This window comes from Moschus berezovskii, chromosome 11 (genome assembly GCF_049115385.1).
Source record: "Moschus berezovskii isolate FMDL1 chromosome 11, NW_MosBer_1.0, whole genome shotgun sequence".
Taxonomy (NCBI): Eukaryota; Metazoa; Chordata; class Mammalia; order Artiodactyla; family Moschidae; genus Moschus; species Moschus berezovskii.
The window spans coordinates 93,742,965-93,768,747 of record NC_142470.1 but is presented as its reverse complement, the minus strand read 5'-3'; the positions used below and the strand labels follow the sequence as shown (position 1 = coordinate 93,768,747).

Genomic DNA, 25,783 nt, shown 5'->3' with positions numbered 1-25,783 from the left:
CGCCGCTCTGAGCTACCGGGAGGCCGAGAGGACAGAGAGAGGGAGGGGCAGGAGCCACCGGCCGCAGGAGGAGGAGACGGGGTTGCGCTCCTGGACGGGCGAGGAGAGAGGGGCGGGGCCGGCGGGCAGCGCGCGGAGGTGCGCCGCTCCGGGGACCGCGGGCGCGCGGGGGTCTGTGGCCCTTGCCGTCCCAGTGGCCGCCGCCGTCGCTTGGCCGCCGCCGGTCTGCGGGAGGCGGGTTATGGCGGCGGCGGCAGTGGGAGCTGTGAATGAATTCTCCGGGTGGACGAGGGAAGAAGAAAGGCTCCGGCGGCCCCAGCAGCCCGGTGCCTCCCAGGCCTCCGCCCCCCTGCCTGGCCCGCTCCCGTCCCGCCCCCAGGCCGGCCCCAGCGCCCCAGTCGCCGCATAAGCGGAACCTGCACTACTTCTCCTACCCGCTGTTGGTAGGCTTCGCGCTGCTGCGTCTGGTCGCCTTCCACCTGGGGCTCCTCTTCGTGTGGCTCTGCCAGCGCTTCTCCCGCGCCCTCATGGCCGCCAAGAGGAGCTCCGGGGCCGCGCCGGCGTCGGCCTCGCCCCCGGCACCGGTGCCAGGCGGGGAGGCCGAGCGCGTCCGAGCGTTCCACAAACAGGCCTTCGAGTACATCTCCGTCGCCCTGCGCATCGATGAGGACGAGAAAGGTAAGTGGGGAGCTGCGGGCGGGGGCGGCGGCGCCGCGAAGAAAGCGGTGCTGTCGCCGAGGGAGGGCCACACCTGCGGCCCTCTCCTGCCGGAGCCAGCGGGCACCCCCGGAACTGATCTGCCCTGCGAGACCGCTTCCTCGGGGTTAGACCCCCGTCCTTTATGCGCCTCAGTTCAAAACCTCTCCCCTTTCAGGCACCCTAGCCGCCGACTTTGTTGCAGATACTAGCCTACACCTGCATTTCTGCATGACCCGAGTCCCTGTGAGACACCTAGACGTGCTGGTGACAGTGACAGTTGTCCTAGAGTGACCACACAGATCTTTTCTAGCGCTGTAAACAGTGAGTGGCTTGCTCTGAGCCAGGTTTCCAAAAGGTTTTGATATCGAAGAAGCTGTTCCTTGTTACAGGCTTCTGGTGAAAGCAGAGTACTGTAGTGTCAGAAAAAGAGAACAAATGGTGACTTAATTTTGAAAGGAACAGCTGCATATAATTACAGCTGAGTTTGCACTATTTTTTAAGTTTCATGACAGTTATTTTTATCAGTATAATGACTTTTAAGTGTTTTCAATAAAATTCTGTTTTAGTATAAAACTTTTGCCCATGGTTGATTTGATCTCATCTAAATGAATATTCCAAGTATTCCATTCAAAATTTCTAAATTGAAATATTGAGTGAATAGGATTAGTTCATACATACTGTTTTACAGTAAAATGTAAAGATAGCTGTTTTCTGGAAGAAAGCAAGCGTACCACATTCTTCAGATTTCTTTTAAAGTAACATTTTTTTTTTAGTCTTTTTATATGCCAGGCACTATTTTCTTGGCTTTGCATGTGTAATCTGTTTAATCCTCATAATTATCCCCTGAGGTGAAGATACTGTTAGTTTCAGCATTTTACAGATGAACAAACTGAGGTTCAAAAGGTTAAAGCAGGTCGTTTCAAACCTGTGCTGATTGCTAATGAAAAATTTTATGGAAGATGATAAATGAAATTATAACATTTTGAAAATCCCACCTTTCATCCCTAACTCCAGTTTGCTGAGATCTTTTCCCTCTAACTACTCATTTGCATTCTTCATTAGTATAGAAAAAAGCAATCTGCAGTTCATTTGTAGTGTCTCCACTACTAACTCCACACACTTTTCTAGATTTTCCGTTTCGTTGAGATCTTATTTCCTTTATGGGGCCTTGGACTGGGAAGTAGGATATAAGGAAGGAGGCAGGTATTCATTAATTTGGAGTGAAAGGACAGAGAGGCGTTTTCAGAAAGTCGAAGAAAGGAGGCATATTTAACGAAAAAAGTACTGTGTGTTTTTGGAGGGAAATTTTTTATTAACTACTTTATTTATCACCTTTAAGGAAGATCCAAGATCACCTGAGGAGGATGAAGAAGCATATACCATTATCCCTTTCTAGAGAAGCACTGTTTTATTGCACTATTTTTTTATAATAGAGTCCTCTGAAGTTTACTAATCTAGGTCAAAAGTTGAATAGAGGGATATATTTGAGGGTAGATCATTTGTTGTATTTGAAAAGAGAATGCCAGTACACACAAGGAAATTTTGTTAACACTGGGTGATGGGAGTTGGGAGGTAGCAAAGAGATCAACGAAAACTTAGGCTTTAAAAAAAGGTCCTAGACTCTTAAAGAGAAATCAGTTCCATGTGAGGGGTAAGTGATGGAAGTGGAATTCAGACCTTGGGTTTCATGCTGGTGATTTATCTTTGGGTATCACATATATGCCTCTCTTATATTTAAGTCATCTTAAAATATTTAAGTATAAATATTTTCAGCAATCTATGTACAACATATTTCACTCTTTTTCAGCAGATAATGTTTCTGTTCAAAGGTTTTGTTTTATTTATACCTTAGTTTCTAAAGTGGACATCAGAATAGGCAATGATAACTCTAGTTTGAGTTCTACAACTGCTGCATTATATTCCAAAGGAAATCGGTTCAAACTGAAGCAAATTAGTTATATTCATTTTCCTTTAAAAGTGAAGTAAAATTGAGTTTACATTGTGGTGGTTCTCTTTTATCTCAGATTTTTCCTTGAGCATACTGAAATTTTTTATATTTTAACCTTAATTCAGTAGATGCAAGAGTTCACATTTGAGGTCTGTTTGCCTCTCCGGCATCCTTGACAATACAGAACTTAATTCCAGGAGAATTTCATTCTCTCTCTTTCCTCCTGCATCAAAATACATATGAACAAATAGAAATGAATAGATTTCATAAGTTTCCCAGCTCTCTGGTTAGCCCCTGAATCATTAAGGAGTTAGTAATGTCCTGCATTCCCTTTCTCTTGATAACTTGACTTAATTTCTAAATATACTGAAAGCCACTTTATTCCAGCAGGTGAAGTGGACTATTTCAGACTGTCATGATGTTAGGTAATTGACACATTTGGTGACTTCAAATAATAAAGGCCAAATCAAATCTTACTTTAACAAAGTAATATGTAAATGTTGTTTATGTAGTGACTATTTTGAATTTTATTTTTTTATGGCATACTCAACTGTGATGCTGAACTTTCATAAAGACCTAGATTATCTAAAACCATGCTATTTTTGAATAGAAAAGAGTAGCACAGCAAATTCTATTCACCTAATAAAAGATTATGTGAAGTTTGTTCATTAGAGCATTTATTTGAATACCAGTTAATTTGCTCAGCTCTGCATTCTAGATGTTAACTTTAAAGAAAATTACTTCCTCTCCAGTGAGATGTGTTAAGATGTTTCTTATGTGATTAATAAATGTGTGTATTCTTTTAAAAAAGTGTGTATTCTTTCATATATATTATATGTCCTTCATTTTTTCCCAAGGAGTTAAATGATTTGTGGATGTTTTATTTTTTGTTGAACATCTTTGGAAAACTGATAACCTATGATATCAGCCGTATATCCAGAGAAACTGGAATTTAAAGAGTGAACGCACAGTAGCAGAAAAAGGAACAGAGTTTAGGTGAACAGATTCATAATTTGATACTTTTATTTTATACTAAGCAGGTTCTCTACTGTGTAATTCCAACGGCCCCCTGGAATACTTGGGGGAGAAAAGGAGGTTGTAATAGTGGTTCTTTGGATTAACCAGAACATGAACTAACATGCTTTGCATGGCTCCTACAGGTAGACAGGTAGACAAGCCTGGAATCTCCTGAGTAATACAGTGGTACAGATTCTCTAGGTGTGTTTCAATTGCCTTAAATATGTCGGACTTGACAGACAGCCAGGGCCCAGTGTGTTGTATGAGAGTCAGTTTCTCAAGATAAGATAGGGCTGCATGCAGCATCTGTCATCAAGGATAGAAATTATCTAAATAAAATCCTTTTCTGTTTATTTCTAGTCAGTTTATATATTTAAAAGGGTTTTTTTTATTAATATGTAATTTTATAATTTCATATAATTCAACACTGTTCTTTATTTAAAACACACAGAAAATACTGACTTATCCACATCTATTTTCAGAAGGTGAAGTTAGAGAGTAGAAATCAGAAGTATCAGATCTGGAGATCTGGTATATTTTCTTTTACTCCTAAAAACTATGAGACATCAGTTTGAAAGGATTGATTTCAGGCAATTTTTTTGTGCCTCATTTCTGCTTTAAATGATTAGAACAAGGAAAGAATTATTCTGATGGATTGACATTCTGATAATATCATACTTTTCCCAGAGAATAACATTACTTTTTATTAAATATACAATAAAAAGTTCGTATTTCTCTGCAAGAATATGTAGTGACATTTGCACTGAAGACCGAAAGGCAGCCATTCTTAGGAACTTCCTCCCTTGTTCTGTTTTTAGGGTTTGTTTTTTTTTTTAGTTATAGTTTATATCCTTCCTAATGTAAAATACAGTTAAACCCTGTAAAACTCACCTGGTAACTAGATTCCTAAGATTATTGTTACTCATCCTGATGACAGTTGTCAGTAAATAAGTATTAAATTGTCAAAGAAGGATCTTTCCTAACCCTTCCTGCTTTTTTTCTGCTAGCTTATTCTCTGTGCTCTCCCCAATAGTAGTTGGATTTTTCACTCTGGCAAAGTATAGATTCTCTGTTTTTCTACTAATTTTCCTCTCTCTTGACCTATATAATAGCAGTGAAGGTATTAATAAGCTGACCTAGCTTTTTTTTTGCTCTTGCTTTGTGAATTAACAACTGCTCACGCTTGATACCCTGTAGAATAAAACATCTTTGAGCACACTCAAACTCAGCAGTTTGTTCTGGTAAAAAAGGAAAGAAAAATGTCAGAATCAAGGTTTTCTTGGGACTAACAAATGTTTTACAGTTATATAGATATAGCATAGACAGATGGTGCTTATTCACATCTTTCTGCTCTTTTGTAGATATTTTATGCTGAAGTGGAGATATTTTGTGCTAAACTGTTGTTGTTCTTAAGTGAATTTTTGCCAGTGCCTTTCGGTGAACAATCACTGGAACACACACCTGTGGCTTAAAAAGTGGAATGTATTCCTTATTGTAGCCAAGAGAACACACACCATGGGGAACCATCCCTTATCTCAGGAAAAGGCAACTAGAAAGAATGTACAGAATTGGGGCTTGTACTCAGTGATTTTTGAGAAGGATTTATGGAAGCAAAGTTTGTCTCTGGATTGGATGTTTTCAGGAATTGTGGATGATTCTCTAATTAAGTTTCTTAAATTTGATACAGAAGGGGAGACTAGAGTGAGGATGAAGCTATGGTTGGTTGAGAGGCACTCATTAGCCCAAAGAGAAGGATGTTTGGTGTTTCATGGCTTAGGCAGTGTTCATGTTTTGTGTGTGTTTAAACATGATTGCAGAGTAGTCTTGTTTTTATCTTCATTCATCATGATTACAGAGTGGGCCTGTCTGATGTTCTGTGAAATTGTTTATATTCAGTATAGCACCAAGGCACAGTTGTAATGTCAGATCATTTCCTTGTTACACTAAGGCTTAGTTGATGGTACTAGCTTCTGGATGTCAGGGGCTGCTTTTCATTGTCTCAGCTTTGAGGGTCTAATTTCATCCTTTTTAAATTGCAGTGCCTCTTACCCAAATTGGCATTTGAATTCTGATTGTACAGGATCCTGGGCAAGCTATTTACTACTACACTGAGATAATGTTTGTGAAATACTTAGTACTTGTGCTTAGTAGATTCTCAGAAAATAGGAACTATTTTTATTAATTTTACAGTTTTTTTAAGGTTACAGCCTCTAGAGGTTATGCTTGAACATTGTTAAACCTTGATAACTAGTTTTTATTACCCTCCTTTTAGGAAACAGCAGTCTAAATGTGATTTGGGGAGGAAGGGGAATTATCTGAAGAGTGGTATAAAAATATATTTGTTAATTATGACTCTTAGTTCAGAAGAAACAAATGGAAGTCTCTTCTTAGCCTCACTTAGTATCCTAGCTTTTTATTACAAAAGAGATAAAATGAATTTTTTGTTCTTATGTACATACTCATAGATGAATACAGGCCTTTTCTTAGGATTGCTTGATTGATTGTTGGTTATGCTAGATCTTCATTGCTGCATGGGCTTTTCTCTAAGTGTGGTCAGTGGGGGCTACTCTCTAGTTGTGGTGCATGGGCTTTTCTCACTGTGGTGACTTCTCTTGTGAGCACAGTCTCTCGGGAGCTCCGGCTTCAGTCGCTGGAGCACATGGGCTCAGTGTTTGTGTCTCCCAGGCTCTGAAGCACAGGCTCAGTAGTTCCGGTGCAGAGGTTTAGTTGCTCCAACGCATGTGGGATCTTAGTGGATCAAGGATTGAACCCGTGTCTCTTGCATTGACAGATGGATTATTATTATTATTATTTTGTGTGTGTGTGCCACTGAACCACCTGGGAAGCCCAGAATGCAAGTTCTTGATAGAGAATTTGGAAAATACCGATAATGCACAAAAGTTAAAATTATCCACCATCCATCCATAGTAAATACAAAAGATTTTTAAAGAAACTAAGTTGAAATTCTTAAGGTTAAGGAAAGTGTCCAAAACTGTAATGATATCTTTACATGGGGTTGAAAACCTTTCCAGTTAAATGGGGAAAAAAATAAATCTTCATTTCAGAAGTAAACCTTGATGTTTGAACATGAAAGCAAATATGGCCGTTTTGCTGAGTTAAAACAATAGAAAGGATCCTTTCTGTGATAGTGAACTATGAGAGAATGAACTGGGAGCTGTCAGTCTGATGCTTCATGGCCTCTATAGTTCATTGTGAATTAGCACACATTAAAATCTACTGTAAGGTCTTTAAAGATTCCTGTTACTTTCAAAATGACACTTGCAAGTTGCTAGCAGAAAATTGTGTAGGAAAATGGATATACTTATTTCCTGGAGTTGTTTGTAGAATGTTGCTTAGAAGGACTAAATAGATGAGTAAAAATAGTGGGCTTTAAGAGCAAAAATACAACTGCATACAGTTCTGCAGTAGAAGGATTTATATTTATCAACAGATTTACTTAGTATGCCAAAAGTAATTTTTGTGTATGTCTTTTATTAAAATATTATCCCATGCCCTGTTTCGTTTGATCTTTGCCACAACTTGGAGTTAGGTAAAATAAGTGTCATCTTGTTTTTCAGTAAGGAAACTAAAGCTCAGAGAGATTGCCTGACTTTCCCAAAGTCAGAGAGCTCTTAAATGATGGAGCAAGGACTTAAATCTCTATCTTCTAAGTCACATAGTTGCAAACTGACATCCTCTCTACCCAAGCTGCTCTTGTTTTGATCTCAGTGGCAATCTGGGTACTACTAACCTGTGAAGAAAAAGATGCAATAGATAATTCACAAATTAGTCCAGTATCCTTATCTTTATTTAAAGATGGATATCATCAGTATTTTTGTTGCTTGTACAGTAACACACATCAAAAATTACAATAATGCACAAATATAGAAAGTGAAGATCTACTGTAGTCTTATCCTTAGATGATTACTGATAAGTTTCCTGACTTTGTCTACTTACATAAACATAAATATTTATTCATTAGAAGAAAATGAATCATGTTGCATAGAAACTGATCTGTAACCTTTTTTTACTTAATGTGTAGGGACTCTCCATTTCAAAATACTTAATCTTCCTCTTGTATTTTTTTTCATTTTTAAGTACACTTTTATTAAAGTATACATGAAGCACACACTTTGTGTATTGCTAAATGAATTATTATTAAGCTGAACATAGCAGTTTGAAACCTCACCAGATCAAAAAATAGAATATTGCTCTAGAAGCCTGCCTTTCTCATCCTCCCTTCTGCTCACAACATTTCCACACCCTGGACAAAGGTATCTTCAGTTCCTAACTTCTTACACCATAAATCAGGCGTATAAATGAAATCATACAGTTTATGTTCTTTTTGTGTATGGCTGCTTTTGCTCAAGATTATGCTTGTCAGAGCGCTTCGCTGGTAGCTCAGATGGTTAAGAATCTGCCTGCAGTGCAGGAGACCTGGGTCCGATCCCTGGATCGGGAAGATCCCCTGGAGAAGGGCATGGCAGCCCACTCCAGTATTCTTGCCTGGAGAATTACATGGACAGAAGAGCCTGGCAAAGAGTCAGACACTACTAAGCGACTTTCACTTCATGTTTGTCAGATTAATGTTTGAGGTTACTTTTGGCAGTAATTGTTCATTTTCATTGCTGTATACAAGGGGTCAGCAAACTGCCTGTAATGGATCATTTAGTAATTTTTTTTTTATTGTGGTAAAACATAGATAACAAAACTTGCCATTTTAATGATTTAAAGTGTGGGAATCAGTGGCATTAAATACATTCACAGGGAGCTCTCTGGCAGTCCAGTGGTTAAGATTCCATGCTTCCACTACAGGACACATGGTTCAATCCCTGGTCAAGGAACTAAGATCCTGCATGCCACATGGCCAAAAAAAAAAAAACCATTCACGGTATTGTCAACCATTACCACTATCCATTTCTAGAGCTTTACATCCTCCCAAACCAAAACTCAGTACCCATTGAACAATAACTCCTCATTTCCCCTTCTCTGTTCTTCCCTCGTCCCAGTCCCTGATAGCCTCTGTTCTGCGTTCTGTCTGTGATTTTGCCAGTTCTGGGTACCTCATATACGTGGAATCACATAGTATCTGTCCTTTTGTATCTGACACTTCACTTAGCATTTCAGCATCTATAAGCAGTGCTGAGGCATGTATCAGAATTAATTCCTTGTTTAGTCTGAGTAATATTCCATTGTATGTGTATGCCTTCTTTTGTTTATCCATTCATCTGCTACTGGATATTTGGGTTGTTTCTATCTGTTGTTGATAATGCTGCTCTAGGGACTTCCCTGGTGGTCTAGTGTCTGAAATTCCGTGCTTCCAGTGTAGGCAGCATGGGTTTGATCACTGGTCTGGGAATTAAGATCTTGCATGCTGTAAGGCATAGCTAAAAAAGAATAATAATAATATTATAAATCAGAGAAGGCAATGGCAAGGCACTCCAGTACTATTGCCTAGAAAATCCCATGGATGGAGGAGCCTGGTAGGCTGCAGTCCGTGGGGTCGCTAAGGGTTGGACACGACTGAGCGACTTCACTTTCACTTTTCACTTTCACACATTGGAGAAGGAAATGGCAACCCACTCCAGTGTTCTTGCCTGGAGAATCCCAGGGACAGGGGAGCCTGGTGGACTTCCATCTATGGGGTCACACAGAGTCGGACGCGACTGAAGTGACTTAGCAGCAGCAGCATGCTATAAGGCGTAGCTAAAAAATAATAATAATATTATTATAAATATTGGTATACAAGTTTCTGAGCCCCTCTTTCAGTGCTTTTGAGTATTCACGTAGGAGTAGACTTGTGGGATCATATGTTAATTATTGTTTAATTTTTTGAGGGACTGCCAGATTGCTTTCCCCAGCAGCCTTGCATTTTTACATTCCCAGCACCAGTGCACAAGGGTTTCTAGTTTGTGCACATTGGTTAGTTTCAAGGTTTGTTTCCTTTATAGAATGATGACCATGCTAATTAATGTGAAGTGGTATCACGTCATAGTTTTGATTTGCATTTCCGTAATGACTTAGGATGTTGAGCGTCTTTTCATGTGCTTGTGGTCCATTTGCATATCTTCTTGGGAAAAATGTCTATTAAGTTCTTTGCCCATTTTCGCGCTGATTTTTAAGATTTTATTTATGGCTTCACTGGGCCTTTGTTGCTGCACATGGGCTTTCTCTAGTTGCAGCAAGTCAGGAGCTACTCTCCAGTTGTGAGTGGGTGGGCTTCTCATTGCAGTGGTTTCTCTTGCTGCTGAGCATGGGCTCTAGGTGCTCGGACTTGAGTAGTTGCAGTACGTGGGCTCAGTTGCTGTGACTCCCGGTCTCTGGAACACAGGCTCAGTAGTTGTGGTGCATGGGCTTAGCTGCCCCTCAGTGTGTAGGATCTTTCCAGAGCAGGGATTGAACCCGTGTCCCCTGCATGGGGAGGAGGATTCTTGACCACCGAACCACCAGGGAGGCCCTCATTTGTTTTTATGTTGTTGAACCGTTGTTCAAGCGCTCTTTCACAACTATTCAGCACTCATATATAGGGGGTGTGATCCAGTAAAACTTTGTGTAGAAAAGCGGGAAGCTGACTGTATTTGACCCTTGGGCCACTGTTATCCATAGATTATGTAGTTCCTAGATTATGAGCCATACAGTGTATGTAGTTCAGATTATTGGCTAATAGTTTCAGCTACAACTGCAACCACTGATTGTAAGCTTCTGCCATCCCATTCTTCTCTTGATTTGATGTAGTCTTGTTGGTTGAGTTTGAATGTTATTGGGGCCTATATAGGAGAGAGGGAGACGTATAAGGAAAACCAAGAACTGCTGAAGTATCCTGAAGGCCTTTTGTGTGCTGGAGATCATTGACTTTTCTGCCATGATTTAGTCAAAAGGGGGAATTCCCTGGTGGTCCCATTTTAGGACTTGGTGCTTTCACTGCTGGGACCCAAGATCCGTTACTGGCTGGGGAACTAAAATCCTCCAAGCTGTGTGATGTGTCCAAAAAGAAAATATATATAAAAAATGTAGTCAATAGGGTGGTCATTGAAGGTTATAGACTGTAGATTCCCCTAACTTAAGGGATTTAAGTGATTTGAATGTTGGTGTCAGTCCGTATGCAAGCTAGCTTTTTTCACTAATGCAAGGGCCCAATCAAAATTTAGGAATCTTTGCTACTAATTCTCCTGTGCATGCCCTGAAATTCATTTTTTGTCAGCTTAGTTCCACAAGTCTGGTCACATTCACCTTCAGAATTGATGACAGACTTCCCTGGTAGCTCAGCTAGTAGAGAATCTGCCTGCAATGCAGGAGACTTGGGTTTAGTCTCTTGGTCACATTCTCATTCAGAATTTATAATGGGCTTCCTTGGTAGCTCAGCTAGTAACGAATCTGCCTGCAAATGTGGGAGACCCTGGTATGATTCCTGGGTCTGAAAGATCTGGTGATGGGATAGGCTACACACTCCAGTATTCTTGGGCTTTTCTGGTGACTCAGATGGTAAAGAATCTGCCTGCAATGCGGGAGACTTGGGTTCGGTCCCTGGGTTGGGAAGATCCCCTGGAGAAGGGAACAACTACCCACTCCAGTATTCTTGCCTGGAGAATTCCTTGGACAGAGGAGCCTGCAGGCTACAGTCTTAAAGAGTCAGATACGACTGAGCAAGTTTCACTTAACTTAAAGCAGAGAAGTGCCCCATATGGTAGACTCACCTCTTTGGTGTTTCTCTTTTTCATATTTTGGTAATTTTCAAAATAACCATCCTAATGGGTCTGAAATGATCTCTCCTTCCAAATTTTGGTAATTTTCACTGTTTTCAAAACTCTCTGATCCCTTCAAATGGATGTTTTAAAAATATTTTTCTAGTTTTTCTCTTCTAATCTTATTCTTGTAATCAAAATTTTAGCTCTGGTATTATTATCCAACTCAGAATAAATGTTCTTATATCTAAATGTTAGAGTATTGCACTTTTAATTATTGAGGTATAATTTACATACAGTAAGGTTTACCTTTTTTTAGGGATCTGTATATTTCAGTGAGTTTTGACAAACAGTTGTATAAACTGTCACTACAGTCAGTATATGGAATGTTTTGTCACCCCAGAAACCCTTTTGGGTCTCTTTCTAGTTGATCCCTTTGCACCCCCCTTTGCCACTGGCAGTCAACAATCTGATCTGTCACTATAGTTTTGTCATGTAAATGACATCATACAGTGTGTAGCCTCTTGTGTCAGGCTCTTTTCACTTAGCATGTTTTTGAGATTCATCTCTTCCTACATGCATCAGTATTTTATTCCTTTTTATTGCTGAGTAGTATTCTGTGTATGGTTGTACCCTAATTTGTTAATCTGTTCACAGAATGGTGGACATCTGGGTTGTTTCCAGCTTTTAGCTTTTATGAATAAAGTTGATGAACATTCATGCACAGGTCTTTGATGTTTTGTTAGGGTAAATATGTAGAAGAAGAGCTAGATCATGTGGTAAGAATATGTTAATGTTGTGAGGAACGACCAGATTCTTCCAAAATGGCCGTATGATTTTATAGTCACCCCTGCAAATGTATGAGAAATTCATTATACTTTGACAGAGAATGAGATGGCTGGATGGCATCACCAACTCGATGGACATGAGTTTGAGTGAACTCCAGGAGTTGGTGATGGACAGGGAGGCCTGGCGTGCTGTGATTCATGGGGTCGCAAAGAGTCGGACACGACTGAGCTACTGAACTGAACTGAACTGAATAGCTAATGATGTTGAACATCATTTCTTGTGCTCTCTTCTTTAGTAAAATGTATGTTTTGATCTTTTGCACACTATTTTTTAATGACTTTTTAAAATATCGTTGTAGGTGTTCTGTATATATTCTGGTTACAAGACCTTTATTAGACGTATTGTTTGCAAATATTTCTCCCTCTCAGTTTGTGGCTTGTCTTTATATTGTCAACTCTGTCTTTTGAAGGGCAGGAGCTTTTAATTTTTATGAAGTCTGGATTATCAATTTTTCTTGTTAAGGTTTGTGATTGGCCTAAAGCCAAGGCCACAAAGAATTTTGTCTGTTTTCTTTTATAAATTTTATATTTTTAGGTTTTACAGTTAGGTCTATAACCCATTTTAAGTTAATTTTTGTATGTCATGTGAAGTTTTTTGCTTATAGATAACCTGTTATTCCAGTGTCGTTTTATTAAAAAGCTCTTCTTTCTCCTTTGAACTACCTTGTCATGTTTGTCAAAGTCAGATCAATAATGTCTGTGTGGGTCTATTTCTGTATTTCTGTTCCATTGATTTATACATCTCTCCTTTTCTCCAGTGGTCTTGTACTTTAGATAAGAGATAATCTATGCATTTTCATTTTCTACTGTCATACTGACATCCGAGATTCAAATAAGGCAGTGAATCAACTTCTGTTACCAAAGAATATTAGGTAATTGCATAATTATTGAGCATGTGAGTTTATTTGTACAGAATCAGTCATTTCACTTGCCTCCATGTAACATGGTAAAATTTCTTAGAAGATTTTGTTCAGATGTTGCAGGTGAAAACGGTCATACACTGTTAATAGGAGTATAAATTGGCACAAGCACTTTCAAAAACCGTTTTGTTGATTTCCAGTTAATGGAGAATATGTGATGAACCTATGACTCATCAACTGTGCTTCTTCAGCATACATATATGTACTCTAGAGAAACTGACATATGGATATAAAGGGACAGGTACAAGACTGTTTACTGTAACATTATTTGAAATATTGGAAAACTGGAAACCTACATATCTTTTCATAGGAAATAGTTAAACTATAGGATAGGATACTATACAGAAGTCAAAATGGATGTCTATATAGCTACATAGGTTTCAGAAACAATGTATATGTTTAAAATAAAGTGATACAAGGCGGAGACGGTGCTACGTCCTTCCAGGGGTTCTCAGCCAGGGTTCCTGGAGCAGCAGCGCAGAATCCTGGGGGAACTGGCTGGCCCTTCAGGGACTTGGGCTCCCCCAGGCCTCGGACATGCGGGGTGGGGTCTCGCGGTTCACTGGGACGTGCGCTGAAGTCTGCAGGCTTTAGCTGCTCCGGTGTCACTGATTTTCTACATCAGATTCCTAGTTTGGTGAGGTTTTAAATTTAAGTCTTATTTTTATACAAAATGATTGCCAGACTTTCACTAAGCTTGAGAAGCAAAAGCTCCCTGTAAAATGTGAGTGGCCCCGGCCAAGAGCTGTCCAACGAGAAGTTCTGTGCTTAAGCAGGTTGTCAGTGTGTGTGTCTCTTCTGGATGGTGTGAAGAATTTATTTAGGCTTGACTATTTTTAAACACCATAATGAATGTATAATTTATGTTAGAAGGGTGAACCCTTTGTTACAAGGGAAAAGTGACTTTATGATTGGCTGCCTCTTGCCCCATCAACTCCAGCTATTACTGTCGCATTAGTCTGCCCTGCTGTTTGCTCGGAGCCTTTAAATTTCTGTATTTAATTCTTATGATAAATGAATCACCATGATCCCATGGAACTGGGTCTTTTCAAAACTCTCGAGTCACAGAAGATAATCAGCTGTTCAGAATGATGCTCTGGATGGCCAGCATTCCGAGAATGTATTCAGACCGAAACCCTGCCTACCGCCTCTTTTTCCCCCTTTTACACATTAAACAGGTTGAGAACCAAAAAATAATAATAATAAAATAAAATAAAGTGATACAAATAAAATAGGAACAATAGAAAACATGTACAAGTAAGATAGGCACTCAGTTCCTGATACTGATTTCTGGGAAGGAAAGGAGCATGGAAATGGGAAGAGGAGGAACGAAGGGAACTTGTTGTATCGGTTAAATTGCACTTTATTTTTAAAATTCTAAGGCAAATGTGGCATTATTATCAATATTCCTACCACTCAGAATGCAAACGCTATTTTACTGATTTTTGTAATTTGCTTCTTTTTTAAATTATAAAACCAAAAATGTAAACAGATTCTTTTAACAAAATACTGGAAAGTAAGCATCTACATAGTTTGAATTGACTTAAATGCTTAATTTCTTCGTGTGTCATTATCAAGTACTTATCGAGCACTTATTCTGGATCAGACACTGTAAAATACTAATGGCACTGTAGTAAGAAAGAAAGTACCCTAAGGGGCCGAATCTAGTTAGTGATTTATTTGAGAGGGGGCAGAGGAACGTGGTCAGAGGTACACGCTGATAAGGGGACAGCATTTCTTTTTTTGAAAAATTTTAATTTATTTATGGCTGTACTGGCTCTTCATTCCTGAGCAGGCTTTTCTCTAGTTGCGGTGAGTGGGGGCCACCCGCTAGTTGTGGTGTGCAGACTTCTCTTTGCGGAGGCTTCTCTTGTGAAGCACGGGCTTTAGGCGCCTGGGATTCAGTAGTTGCAGCACTTCGGCTCAGTTATTGCGGCTCCTGAACTCTAGAACACAGGCTCAGTAGATGTGGCGCACAGGCTTAGTTGCTCCACAGCATGTGGAATCTTCCTAGGTCAGGGATCAAACCCGTGTCTCCTGAACTGGCAGGTGATTCCCCACCACTGAGCCACCAGTGAAGCCCAACAGCATTTCTTAGTTATTGTATGTGATGTTTATAATAAGACTTCATCTATTCTTTGTGTCAAGCGAGTCATATTTTATTGATTTTGACATTTCAAATTATATTGAAGAATAGCATGGGAATTTTTAATTAAATAGGGACATGAGTTGGGAAAAACGAAAAGCAGTTTTTATGGATGATTTCCACCTTTGCTTTACTGTATCTCTGTATTAGCCACTTGTGAGTCGTTGCAGATTCTAAGGACCAAGAAATTAATTTTCAAAACCAATGAAATTTGCATATACTTGTTACCACTTTCGGAGAAGGCAATGGCAAGCCACTCCAGTACTCTTGCCTAGAAAATCCCATGGATGGAGGAACCTGGTAGGCTGCAGTCCATGGGGTCACTAAGGGTCGGACACAACTGAGCGACTTCACTTTCACTTTTCACTTTCACACATTGGAGAAGGAAATGGCAGCCCACTCCAGTGTTCTTGCCTGGAGAATCCCAGGGACGGGGGAGCCTGGTGGGCTTCCATCTATGGGGTCACACAGAGTCGGACGCGACTGAAGTGACTTAGCAGCAGCAGCAGCAGTTATCACTTTAAAGAAATATTCTACACATATTTTGATCATGCTGAATTTTTAGGTTCTTTTAGAGCTTAATTTTGAATCAGGAATAAATGTTGTCATGTTTCAAAGAGAATAGAAATGTGTTACTAAATGGCCACCTTGTGACCTTTTATGCCAGTTCTCATGGTACTGTCATTTGTTAAATAAAAACTAACTCTTGAAAGGATCACCCAACAATGAACATGTTACGTCATATTTTAATACAATTAGGTTAAACAGTGCTTATTTTTTCTCATTATTATTGAAATCATGTTATGTTTTCTAACAGTATATATTTTAAAAATCATTTATCTAAAGTAAAATCTTGAGGAGTCAAGTCTATTTCTCTAACACACTAACAAAAAACTCTCTGCTCTGAAATTGAGAAACATTGAGGTGTGTATTCCTCTCTTGCAGAGCCACTTACTCGTTAGAATGCTGAAGTCACAGAGTAGCAGTTTTCAAGCTTACTTGATTACAACCCCCACTTTTTTTTCTTTGTGTATCTCCTAAAAAGAGCATGCTTTGGAAAATGTTTAGTGTATTCTTAGGTTAGGCTTCCCTGGTGGCTCAGACAGTAAAGAATCTGTCTGCCGTCCAGGAGGCCCAGATCTTCCGTGGGTCAGGAAGATCCCCTGGAGAAGGAAATGGCAAGTCACTTCACTATTCTTACCTGGAGAATCCCATGGACAGAGGAGGCTGGTGGGCTACATACATAGTCCATGGGGTCACACAGAGTCAGATCCCACTAAAGCAACTTAGCGCATGCACACACACACACACACACACACACATATGATTTATACAAATTATTATTTTTATTTTAAAGTAGGACAAAAGGACCAAGCTGTGGAATGGTATAAGAAAGGTATTGAAGAACTAGAAAAAGGAATAGCCGTCGTAGTTACAGGACAAGGTAAGGTTGTATTTGCATTTATTTAGTGGAATCCCAAATTATATTCACATGATTGCCCTGATTTCAGATATGTTTATCTAAATAAAAGTATTTAACAGATTTTTAAATGTTATTGTTCGTCTTTTTAGACTTACAGTTAATGCTTTATTACCTGTGCTAAACATGAAGTTATGACCAAATATGCTTAAACTTGATTACCTATAGCAGTAAGATAAAAAATGGTATATTACTTGTGTCCTCCTTGGAACCATGATTCTTGATATTTTAACCCTATTTGTAGCCCTGTCTTTGAAACCTCATCCTTTTCTCACTGTCAAGGCAGGGAAGGAGTAGTTAATCCACAGATCCCCCTTTTGCACTGTGGGTGATGCTTGAGTGCGTGTTAGAATATGAGCTGTAATTTTTCTTTTATTTACACATGACCTTTTAAGATCAAAGTAGTTATTTTTCATCTTTTCTGTCAAATCAAATTAAAAATCAGAGTCTAATATTATTGTTAAATATATAGACCACAATTTTTGCACACATACTGTGTACTGAAACATCATTTTATGTGCTTCATACTTATCATCTCTTTTAATTTCACCACAGCCCTACACTCTGAAGCTGCTACTGTTATCCTTATTTTTCAGATTAAAAACCTTATGTGGGAAGAAGTTAAGTAACTTGCCTGAGGTCTCATAGGCATGAAGAGGTAGAGTCAGGATTTGAACTCAGGCAGTCTGGCTTCAAAGCCTGAATTCTTAAATACTGTACGTGAATATGTGTGATATATCACACTGTTAAATGAGGAAAGTACTTGGGCTGTCATAGCTCTGATAAATTCAGAAGCAGAACTTAGAATACATGGGCTAAGAATCTTAGCCTTAGGGCTGAATCCACCCAGTAGATATTTTATCTGGCTCACTGATTCTGTACTTTATATCAGCTGATCTCCAATAACTACTGTGTGTCCAGTATTTACCGTGATTTTTTCTGTCTCCTTTTTATTGTGACTGTTTCTGTAGCGGCTGGTCTCCTATATAAAAGAGAGCAGAACAAGGAAACATGGAGCTTGGGTCCTGGAGACTTCCATGAGTTTATGAGCATCACTTTATAAATTATGTACAAAATAAATTTGCTATTTTTTGTCAAATGTATAGAAGAAGAGGTCAAAAAAAATGAGTTAGTTATCAGAAAAATATTTCATTGAATTGAAGATCCCTTCTATTGTACCACTAAGAGAAAAAAATGTCAATTAAACTATTAACACATCCTCTTATCACATAGAGTTTTAATTTTAACCTTATTTAGTTTGCTGTCTTGATGTTATTTAGATATAGCTGTAATAGAAATATTAATATCTGTAACCAAATTTTTGTATGCAGAGGCAGTGACAAGCGATATTGTGACTGCAGTCTGGCTAATAGCATTAGTAGGTTGGCACTGGTATTAAAACACTTCCCAACTTCAGAGATTTTTATTTTTATTTATTTTTTATTTTTTCAGAGATTTTTAAACGTAGGGGAAAAAATATGTCTCATAACCCATGAAATCCATGAAATACCACACTAGGTCTGATACTATCATAAGGAACTATAACTGATTTTTTTTAAGATATTATTTGAAAATGACATTTTCTTAATTTCTTTATAAAGACAATGACTTCTCTTGAGAATAGTTATTATGATAACTTATCTTGAAGCAGTATTAGTAGGTAAATGTAGGTATTTTAATTATTTTTTTCTGCTTTTTCTTTCAGGCGAACAGTGTGAAAGAGCTAGACGCCTTCAGGCTAAAATGATGACTAATTTAGTTATGGCCAAGGACCGTTTACAACTATTAGGTATCAATTAATGAATTGTATAACTGCAATGAGAAACATTTGAAATCTGTGTTTAGTGAAATTCTAAATGTAGTTAGAAATAAATCAGTGATCACACTGGATCAATGATCACACAAGAACACACTTGAAAATATGTTCTAGTCTTTTTTTTAATTCATGAAAATTTCTAAAACACAGAAAAGAGCTTATTGAACTAATTATCTATCACTCAACTTTGGTAATTATCAGTTTATCGTTGGCCTTGATTCACGATTGGCAAACTATAGCCTATGGACTCAGTTCAGTGCACTGCCTGTTTTTATAAGTTGGCACAAAGCTGCTTGCATTTCTTTGTATATTATCTGATTGCTTTTGTGCTGCAGTGACAGCATTGAGGAGTTGATACAGAGATCATGTAGCCTGCAAAGCCTCTTAATATATAACTTTTGAAAATATTTTAATATTTGCTCTCTGGCTCTTTACAAAAAATGTTAGCAAACCCCGATTTATATCCCTGCCCACTTTCCCCAGCTTCATATTACTTCATATTACTATTTTTATTTCATTTATAAATATTTTATATTGTATCTCAAAGATGCTTTAAAAATAAAATTCCCAAAGTGAGAGGAATGTACCTTCTTATGTTTTCCTTCTTTCCCTTCTTCCCTTATTTCCTGTGTATCATTTTTATTTTTCACTTTGCTTTGTACTTAGAACCTTCAAAAGGAAAACTCATTTCATTATAGGTAATGAAGGTAATGATTCCTATTTCTGAGGAAGCTGTATTAAATGGGGTCGTGGACATGACCGCCAGGGGGAGAAAATTGCCAAAATACCATTATCACACCTAAAAAAATAAATAGTTCTTTTAATACAAACATAAAAGTAATAGCCATAAAAGGTCAGTTTCCAGATTTAATATATAATGTGCAGTCCGTATCTCATAATTTAATAACTGCTACTATTTTTTTATATTTTAATTGTTTGAATCCGATCTCAAGAAGATCCATACTATATGTCTTTTTTAGTATACACATCTATCTTTTTCTTGCGATTTGTTTATGAACCAAATCTTTGCCACATAGTTTTTCCTATGGTCTGTATTTTGCTGCATGTATATCCATGTTATCTTTTAATATACTCTTGTCCTCCCTATAAATTGATATTTGAATAGAGAGCCTTAATTGGATTGAAAGTAGATTTTTATTTCTTAATGATAAGACTGCTTGATAGGTGGTTTTGTGTTTGTCCATCAGTAGTTCTCAATGATGTTAGTAGGAGTTGATGACTTGGCCCAGTGACATTGTCATTCTTTCTGTGTTTATCAGTTGGAAAAGGACAATAATGAGAAACTTCTCATTTTCTATTTGATGGTAGAGGCTTTAAAAATATGTTACGGTAAATCTACCCTTCAAACAAAGTGGAACTAAAACCCACCCTTCTTGGGTGGTTGGTTCTACCATAGCTTGAAGTGATACAGATAGTACAGAAACTTGGCAAACAGGCAGACTTTATTTGTTGCTCTGCAACTTTGATAAGGTATTTAGCATGCTTCAGTCTTTTTTATTTCATTTGTAACATGAGGCTGACAGATAATTATTGTCTCACCATATTTGTGACCAATGAATTGCTGAGTAAACAAATACTAAGAAATGCTGATTTTTGTTCCTCTCCTTACCTGTGTGTAATCACCACCCCTGCTTTTGAGTAGATATATATACGCTTGTATTCAGTCATTTCATCCATTCATTATTATATGGTCTGTTGTGTTCATAAATCCCCCCCCCCACATTGTTGAAAAAGAAGCCCTTACTGCTTTCAGATAGCTAACAAGACAGTGTTCCCCTGGCTCCTATGGCTGACAGGGTTCGCCTTCTTAAGTGAGGGTTACTGTGTTATAGTTCATCAAGGCTTGTTGTAGTAAAATAATTACCTAGCTGTTCTAATTGGTCCTTTCTATGTGTTTTAGCTGTAACACCTTGTAGTATATATACAGAGTATCAATATATTGATTATTATTGATTATATGTTGATTATTATCAATATATGTGATGTAGATTGTTTGATTATGGAACATTTTATAACTTGTTTCAAATTGAACAATAGCTGGTTTTTAATCTTTTATTGTAAGTTGTGTTATGGTAAAACATTAGAAGCAGCTCACCAGTTTGTAGACTTGTCTTTAAATACAGCTTTGTAATTTCTTATTTGTGTTATTAGAAGAATGACAAAAAGGATATATAATAGTAATATAACATGAAGCTAGGTATTAAGAAAATTAATATTTGGATGCTGTTGTTGTCTATTATCAAAAATATGATATGTCTATTCATGAAAGACGTTACTTTAAAAAAGAGAGGGTGGAATAAAAGACATCATCAACATATTCCTGTCTTCTGAGAACGCAGAATGTCTGGAAGTTATATACAAAAGGCAGTAAAGAAGAAGTGTGCAAAAGTGCACAGTAGAGTGTATTTGAGTATCATGTGCTATTTAAAAAATGGAGCCTTTCAGAGGTGGGATGGTATCCAATTAGGATGAAGAATGATACTGGGAGTTCCCCACACAGACTGGTTTGATATATCTTCTCTGATAGAGATGGGGAAGAGTTCCTGTGTATAATATATCTGTAATTTAGTCAAAGTGAACCTTAGAGCAAAGGTTAAGTGTAAAACCTGCTATAAATAGAAAGGTAATTTTGGCACTGACTTCTTGGTATACTTGGCAGTTGCTCTTTTAAAAAAACTTAGCTTTATTCAGTGTCCAGTTATTAAATCCTTACTCTGTACCAGATACAGTGCCAAGGGATGTAAACTGAATTTATTTCTTGGGAAGTATTTATTGGGTGGTTATCATATTGTAAGCACTTAGGATATAGACAAGGATCCCTGTATCATAGAGTTTATATTCTAGCAGGAGGAATAATGACAGTAGGCAATAGACATATAGAATAAACAAGTTATACCATGTGTTAGATGGTGATAAATACATGGAAAAAAGAAAGCGTAAAATACAATACAAGGGTTTAGGAGTAGATGAGAGGTGGTCTGAATTTTTAGCTTTAAATAGGATGGTCAGGGTATGCCTCTTTGAGAAGCTGACATCAGTTAGTCTTACAAGTGTCTGGGAGAAGAATGTCTGCAGAGAAGTAAGAGCTGATGCAAAGCTTTAAGAAGACAAATCTGACACGTTTGAGTTTCCCTGGTGACTCAGACGGTAAAGAACCTGCCTGCAATGCAGCAGACCTGGGTTCAGTCTCTGGGTTGGGAAGACCCCCTTGAGAAGGAAGTGGCAACCCACTCCAGTATTCTTGCCTGGAGAATCCTCATGGACAGAGGAGCCTAGTGGGCTACAGTCTTTGGGGTGGCAAAGAAATGGACACAACTGAGCACACAGCAAAGAGACTAGTGCGCCAGAGCAAGGAGAATATAGTAGAGATCAAAGAGCTGATGGTGGAGGTGGGGAGGGGAGGGTCTTGACAGCAGGCAGGGTTTTAGAGGGCACTATGAAGATTTGAGCTTTTACCACGTGTAAAGTGGGGTGCAGTTAGAAGGATTTTTAGGAAAGGAATAACATCATCTGACCCCCCGTATAAAAAGGATCCCTGGTTGTGATATTGCACGGGTATGAGTAAGACAATTGTTATGGTAAGCTAGGGGGAAAATGGAGTCTTGGACTAGGGTGATACCAGGAGTAACCATCAGGTGAATTAGCATTATATTTGAAGGTTGAGCAAACAGATTTACCGATAGATTGGATAAAATATTCTGTTTAAGGCTCTTGTTGATACAGTGAAGGAGGCATAAATAGATAAATCATCACTGCAGGATGGAGATACGTATGTGTTTTGTGGAGATGGGAAAACACATGTCTGAGAAGTCTTCCTGGAAGAAGTAAAACCTGAAGTGGGGATTTAAAAAGATGCATAAAAGTTATTAATGTTTGGGAGAAAGGATATTCCAGGAGGAACGAACAGCGTGGACATAGACTGAGGGACAAGGAAAACCGTGGTGCTGATGGAGATGTGAATTTGGGCTTTCTCAGGCGTGAGAAGTGTAGGCAGATCGTGGCAGTCCTTGCTGGTCGTATCAAGGCGCTTCAGTGCTGATCTGTGGGCAGCAGGAAGCTGCTAAAGGGTTTTAAGTCCATGAGTTACGTGGTAAGATTTCCCTTCTAAGTAGATCACTGAGATAATTGTGTGGGGGTTGCCCATGAGGGGATCAAGAAGCAAGGTGACTTGTTTTATTTTAAATCATTGGTTAATCTATACGACCTTTAGTCATTCTAAAAGGAGGCATTAAACTAAGTTTACTTTCTTAAAAAAAATAAATGAACTGGAGCAGATTCGCATTAGCTGTGTCCTGCTATTGTATATGTGTGTGTTTTCACACAGATAAATGTAAACCCTACAAACAAGTTCTGTGGCTTTTTATTCTTAGTTATCAGAACTAAAGATTTGTTTCTGTTTCTTTTCGCTATATAATGAATGTTTATGTGAACTTTTTGTTAATATTGAAGAGAATGTTAATTGATAAATAAGACATTTACAAATCAGTTTTTTCTAATTTATGTCTTTTACCAACACAAATGGTTTCTTTCTCAATATGGTGATTTGATGAGTATTATCTTTGAGAAAGATCAGATGACCTATCTGTTAACTAACAATAATAAAAGGACTCCAAGGTATATTGTATCAGCCAGTTCTAGGATACAAAAGCTTTGTGCTTTGTGCAGAGAGGGTAGCTGCTATTTAACCTGTCCCAAAGGCATGTGTGTTTGTACCATAAACCAAGCATGGCGCCTGCTTGTCTGACCTTAGAAATGAAAGTTTAAGAGAGTTAGTATATATGTGCTACGTTTCATTGACTTCTTAGTACTGGAGATAAGAATCAGTAATGAGAGACTTCCCTGGCAATCCAGTGGCTAAGACTCTGTGCTCCCAATGAGGAGGGCCTGGGTTCAATCCTTGGTCAGGGAACTGGATCCCACATGCCGCAACTAAGAGTTCACATGCTGCAGCTAAGATCCTGCAGAGCCAAATAAATAAATCATTGAAAAAAAGAATGAGTAATGATAACTTGGAGTATTTCAATAAAATAAATATGGACAAAATTTAGGACTAATATAAATGAAGCCCAGGTAGGTCCCTTATGTATTACTTTATTTAATCCTTGAAACCCTTGGAAAACTGAGGCTGAAGCAAGTTCATACTAGTGAACAAGTGGTGGAGCACGGTGTTCATCAGTTAGCAATATGGGGTGACTTGACTAGAGAAAGAGTGCAGCAGTGGTGCAGGGTGGCAAAAAAGTTCAAACCGCTTACACTTTGGGGCTTCAGGTCCTAGACATAGAGACCCAGATCTTGAGAAGATCACATTGTAATTTGAACTGGGGGGCGAGGTGAGGGGGAGGGTTGATCTAATCCTTTAAAATCTTTGATTAATTTAAAAATAGATATTCACATGCCAAAAATTTTGAGAAGTTGGAAAAGCATCCATCCCATACTGTGTCCCAGCCACTCATTTCCCTTCCCCAGAGGCAGCTAGTATTTACCAGTTTCTCAGGGTCTTTTTTAGAGAGAATTTTTATATATACAAATATACATGTGTGTTTAAATAAGTAGGGTACTGTACACACAGTTCTGCAGCTTGCTTTTTCCTTTCTGCTTTATTGCATTTCTTTTTTGCTGATGAGATGTCCTTTTTTTTTTTTAATCATTCCAGATCCTAGCCAACTCACAGCCCACGTTCTCTGTAAAGTCTTCTTGATGTTCTCTTTCTAACCCTATCCTGTTCTCCCTGTGCAATGATTTGGATGTATTAGATATTCAGGAAATGTTTACTGGTGATAGTAGTGTTATAGATTGCCTCAGGTTAGCAAATCTGAATAATGCATATTTTGAACATAGTCATTCACTCCTTTATTTCTGTTGCTATTTTAATTCTGAGTTTTTGCTAATTAGTTATGTTGTTAAAGATAATTTTATATAAATGCAAAACCCTTCACTGTGTAACTTTTTAACACCTTGAATCATTTTTAATTTTCACATAAACATTTTTTATTATGTTGTTTTCTGTTTGTTTATTTTTTTCTTTTTTACACCCCCCTCTGTTGCATAGAGAAGCTGCAACCAAGTTTGCAATTTTCCAAGTCACAAACGGACGTCTATAATGACAGTACTAACTTGACATGCCGTAATGGACATCTCCAGTCAGGTGGGTTTAGGTTAACTAACGTGTCAAATACTAAAGCTTGCATGCAAAGTAGAGTCCTGCTTAACATGATAATGTTGATTTGATTTTACAGTGATAGATTTGATTGGTTTTTGTTTGCACAAGGTTGTGTAGAAAATACAACATCCTTGTCATTCCTGGTATGTAAACATGTAACAAATAGGTGTAGCCATTCTCAACATGTTATATTTGCATATTTTACAACCTCCAAGTTTTGAAATGATAAAATGTGAAGGTTCATTTTACTAAATTATTAAGATGTTCTTTTGTTTTCTATTTTATTTTGAGCTTTGGTGTTTTTTCCTATTAGTACCTGTATCAGGTTTTTATAAAACAGTGTTTTTTGAGACAATAATTTTAATTTTTTGATCATATACCAGTTTTCAATGCACATACATTTCACTTATACAGTGAATGAGTATTTAGTCATAACCCCTGTTGGAAAAAGTTTGAAGCTGAGTTCACACAGTGAGGAGAAACATTAGAATACTATTATTTACTGTGGGTTAAATTTATTTCCCATAAGTTTTGAGCATCACATCAGCTCCTACAGAAAATTAAATGTTTTTTTGTCTTGTTTTGTTTGGGTGGAAGGAATCTTCATTTCCTAGGTTCTCTGACATCGTGTCTAGTTTTATTGGTAACTTTTTCAGAATTAGTTCTGTGTCCAGTGCTTAAATTTGATTAAAGTAAATATTACTTTGTTCAAATTGTAACAGAAAACTCGTAGTATAGGCCATAAGAAAACTGCTTTCTTTACTCATATATAATAAAAAAGTTTAAAGATTTCTTGTTTATTAAATTTTTATTTAAATCAATTATGTATAACTGATTTACAATGTTATATTAGGTCCAGGTGTACAGCATAGTGGATCAGTTATACATATATCCACTCTTTTAGATCCTTTTTCCATGTAGGCCATTACAGAATATTGAATAGAGTTTGCTATGCTGTATATTAAGTTCTTATTAGTTATCTACTTTATACATAGTAGCATGGAGAAGGAAATGGCAACCCACTCCAGTGTTCTTGCCTGGAGAAT

The 25,783-nt window shown here is 38.0% G+C and overlaps 1 protein-coding gene across 3 annotated transcripts in view; it reads left to right on the top strand.

The window, feature by feature from the left end:
• Positions 1-57: 57 nt before the first annotated feature.
• SPAST (spastin) overlaps positions 58-25,783 on the top strand; it is a 55,639-nt gene continuing 29,913 nt past the window's right edge. The window contains exons 1-4 of one of the 3 annotated variants that reach the window (XM_055399338.2): positions 58-678; positions 16,621-16,704; positions 18,446-18,529; positions 24,627-24,722. In XM_055399338.2, the coding sequence (XP_055255313.2) occupies positions 270-678; positions 16,621-16,704; positions 18,446-18,529; positions 24,627-24,722 (673 nt within the window). In that variant the 5' untranslated portion in view covers positions 58-269. Of the gene's footprint in view, positions 679-16,617; positions 16,705-18,445; positions 18,530-24,626; positions 24,723-25,783 lie in introns of all 3 variants that reach the window. The other 2 variants (XM_055399336.2, XM_055399339.2) reach the window with 2 other exon arrangements.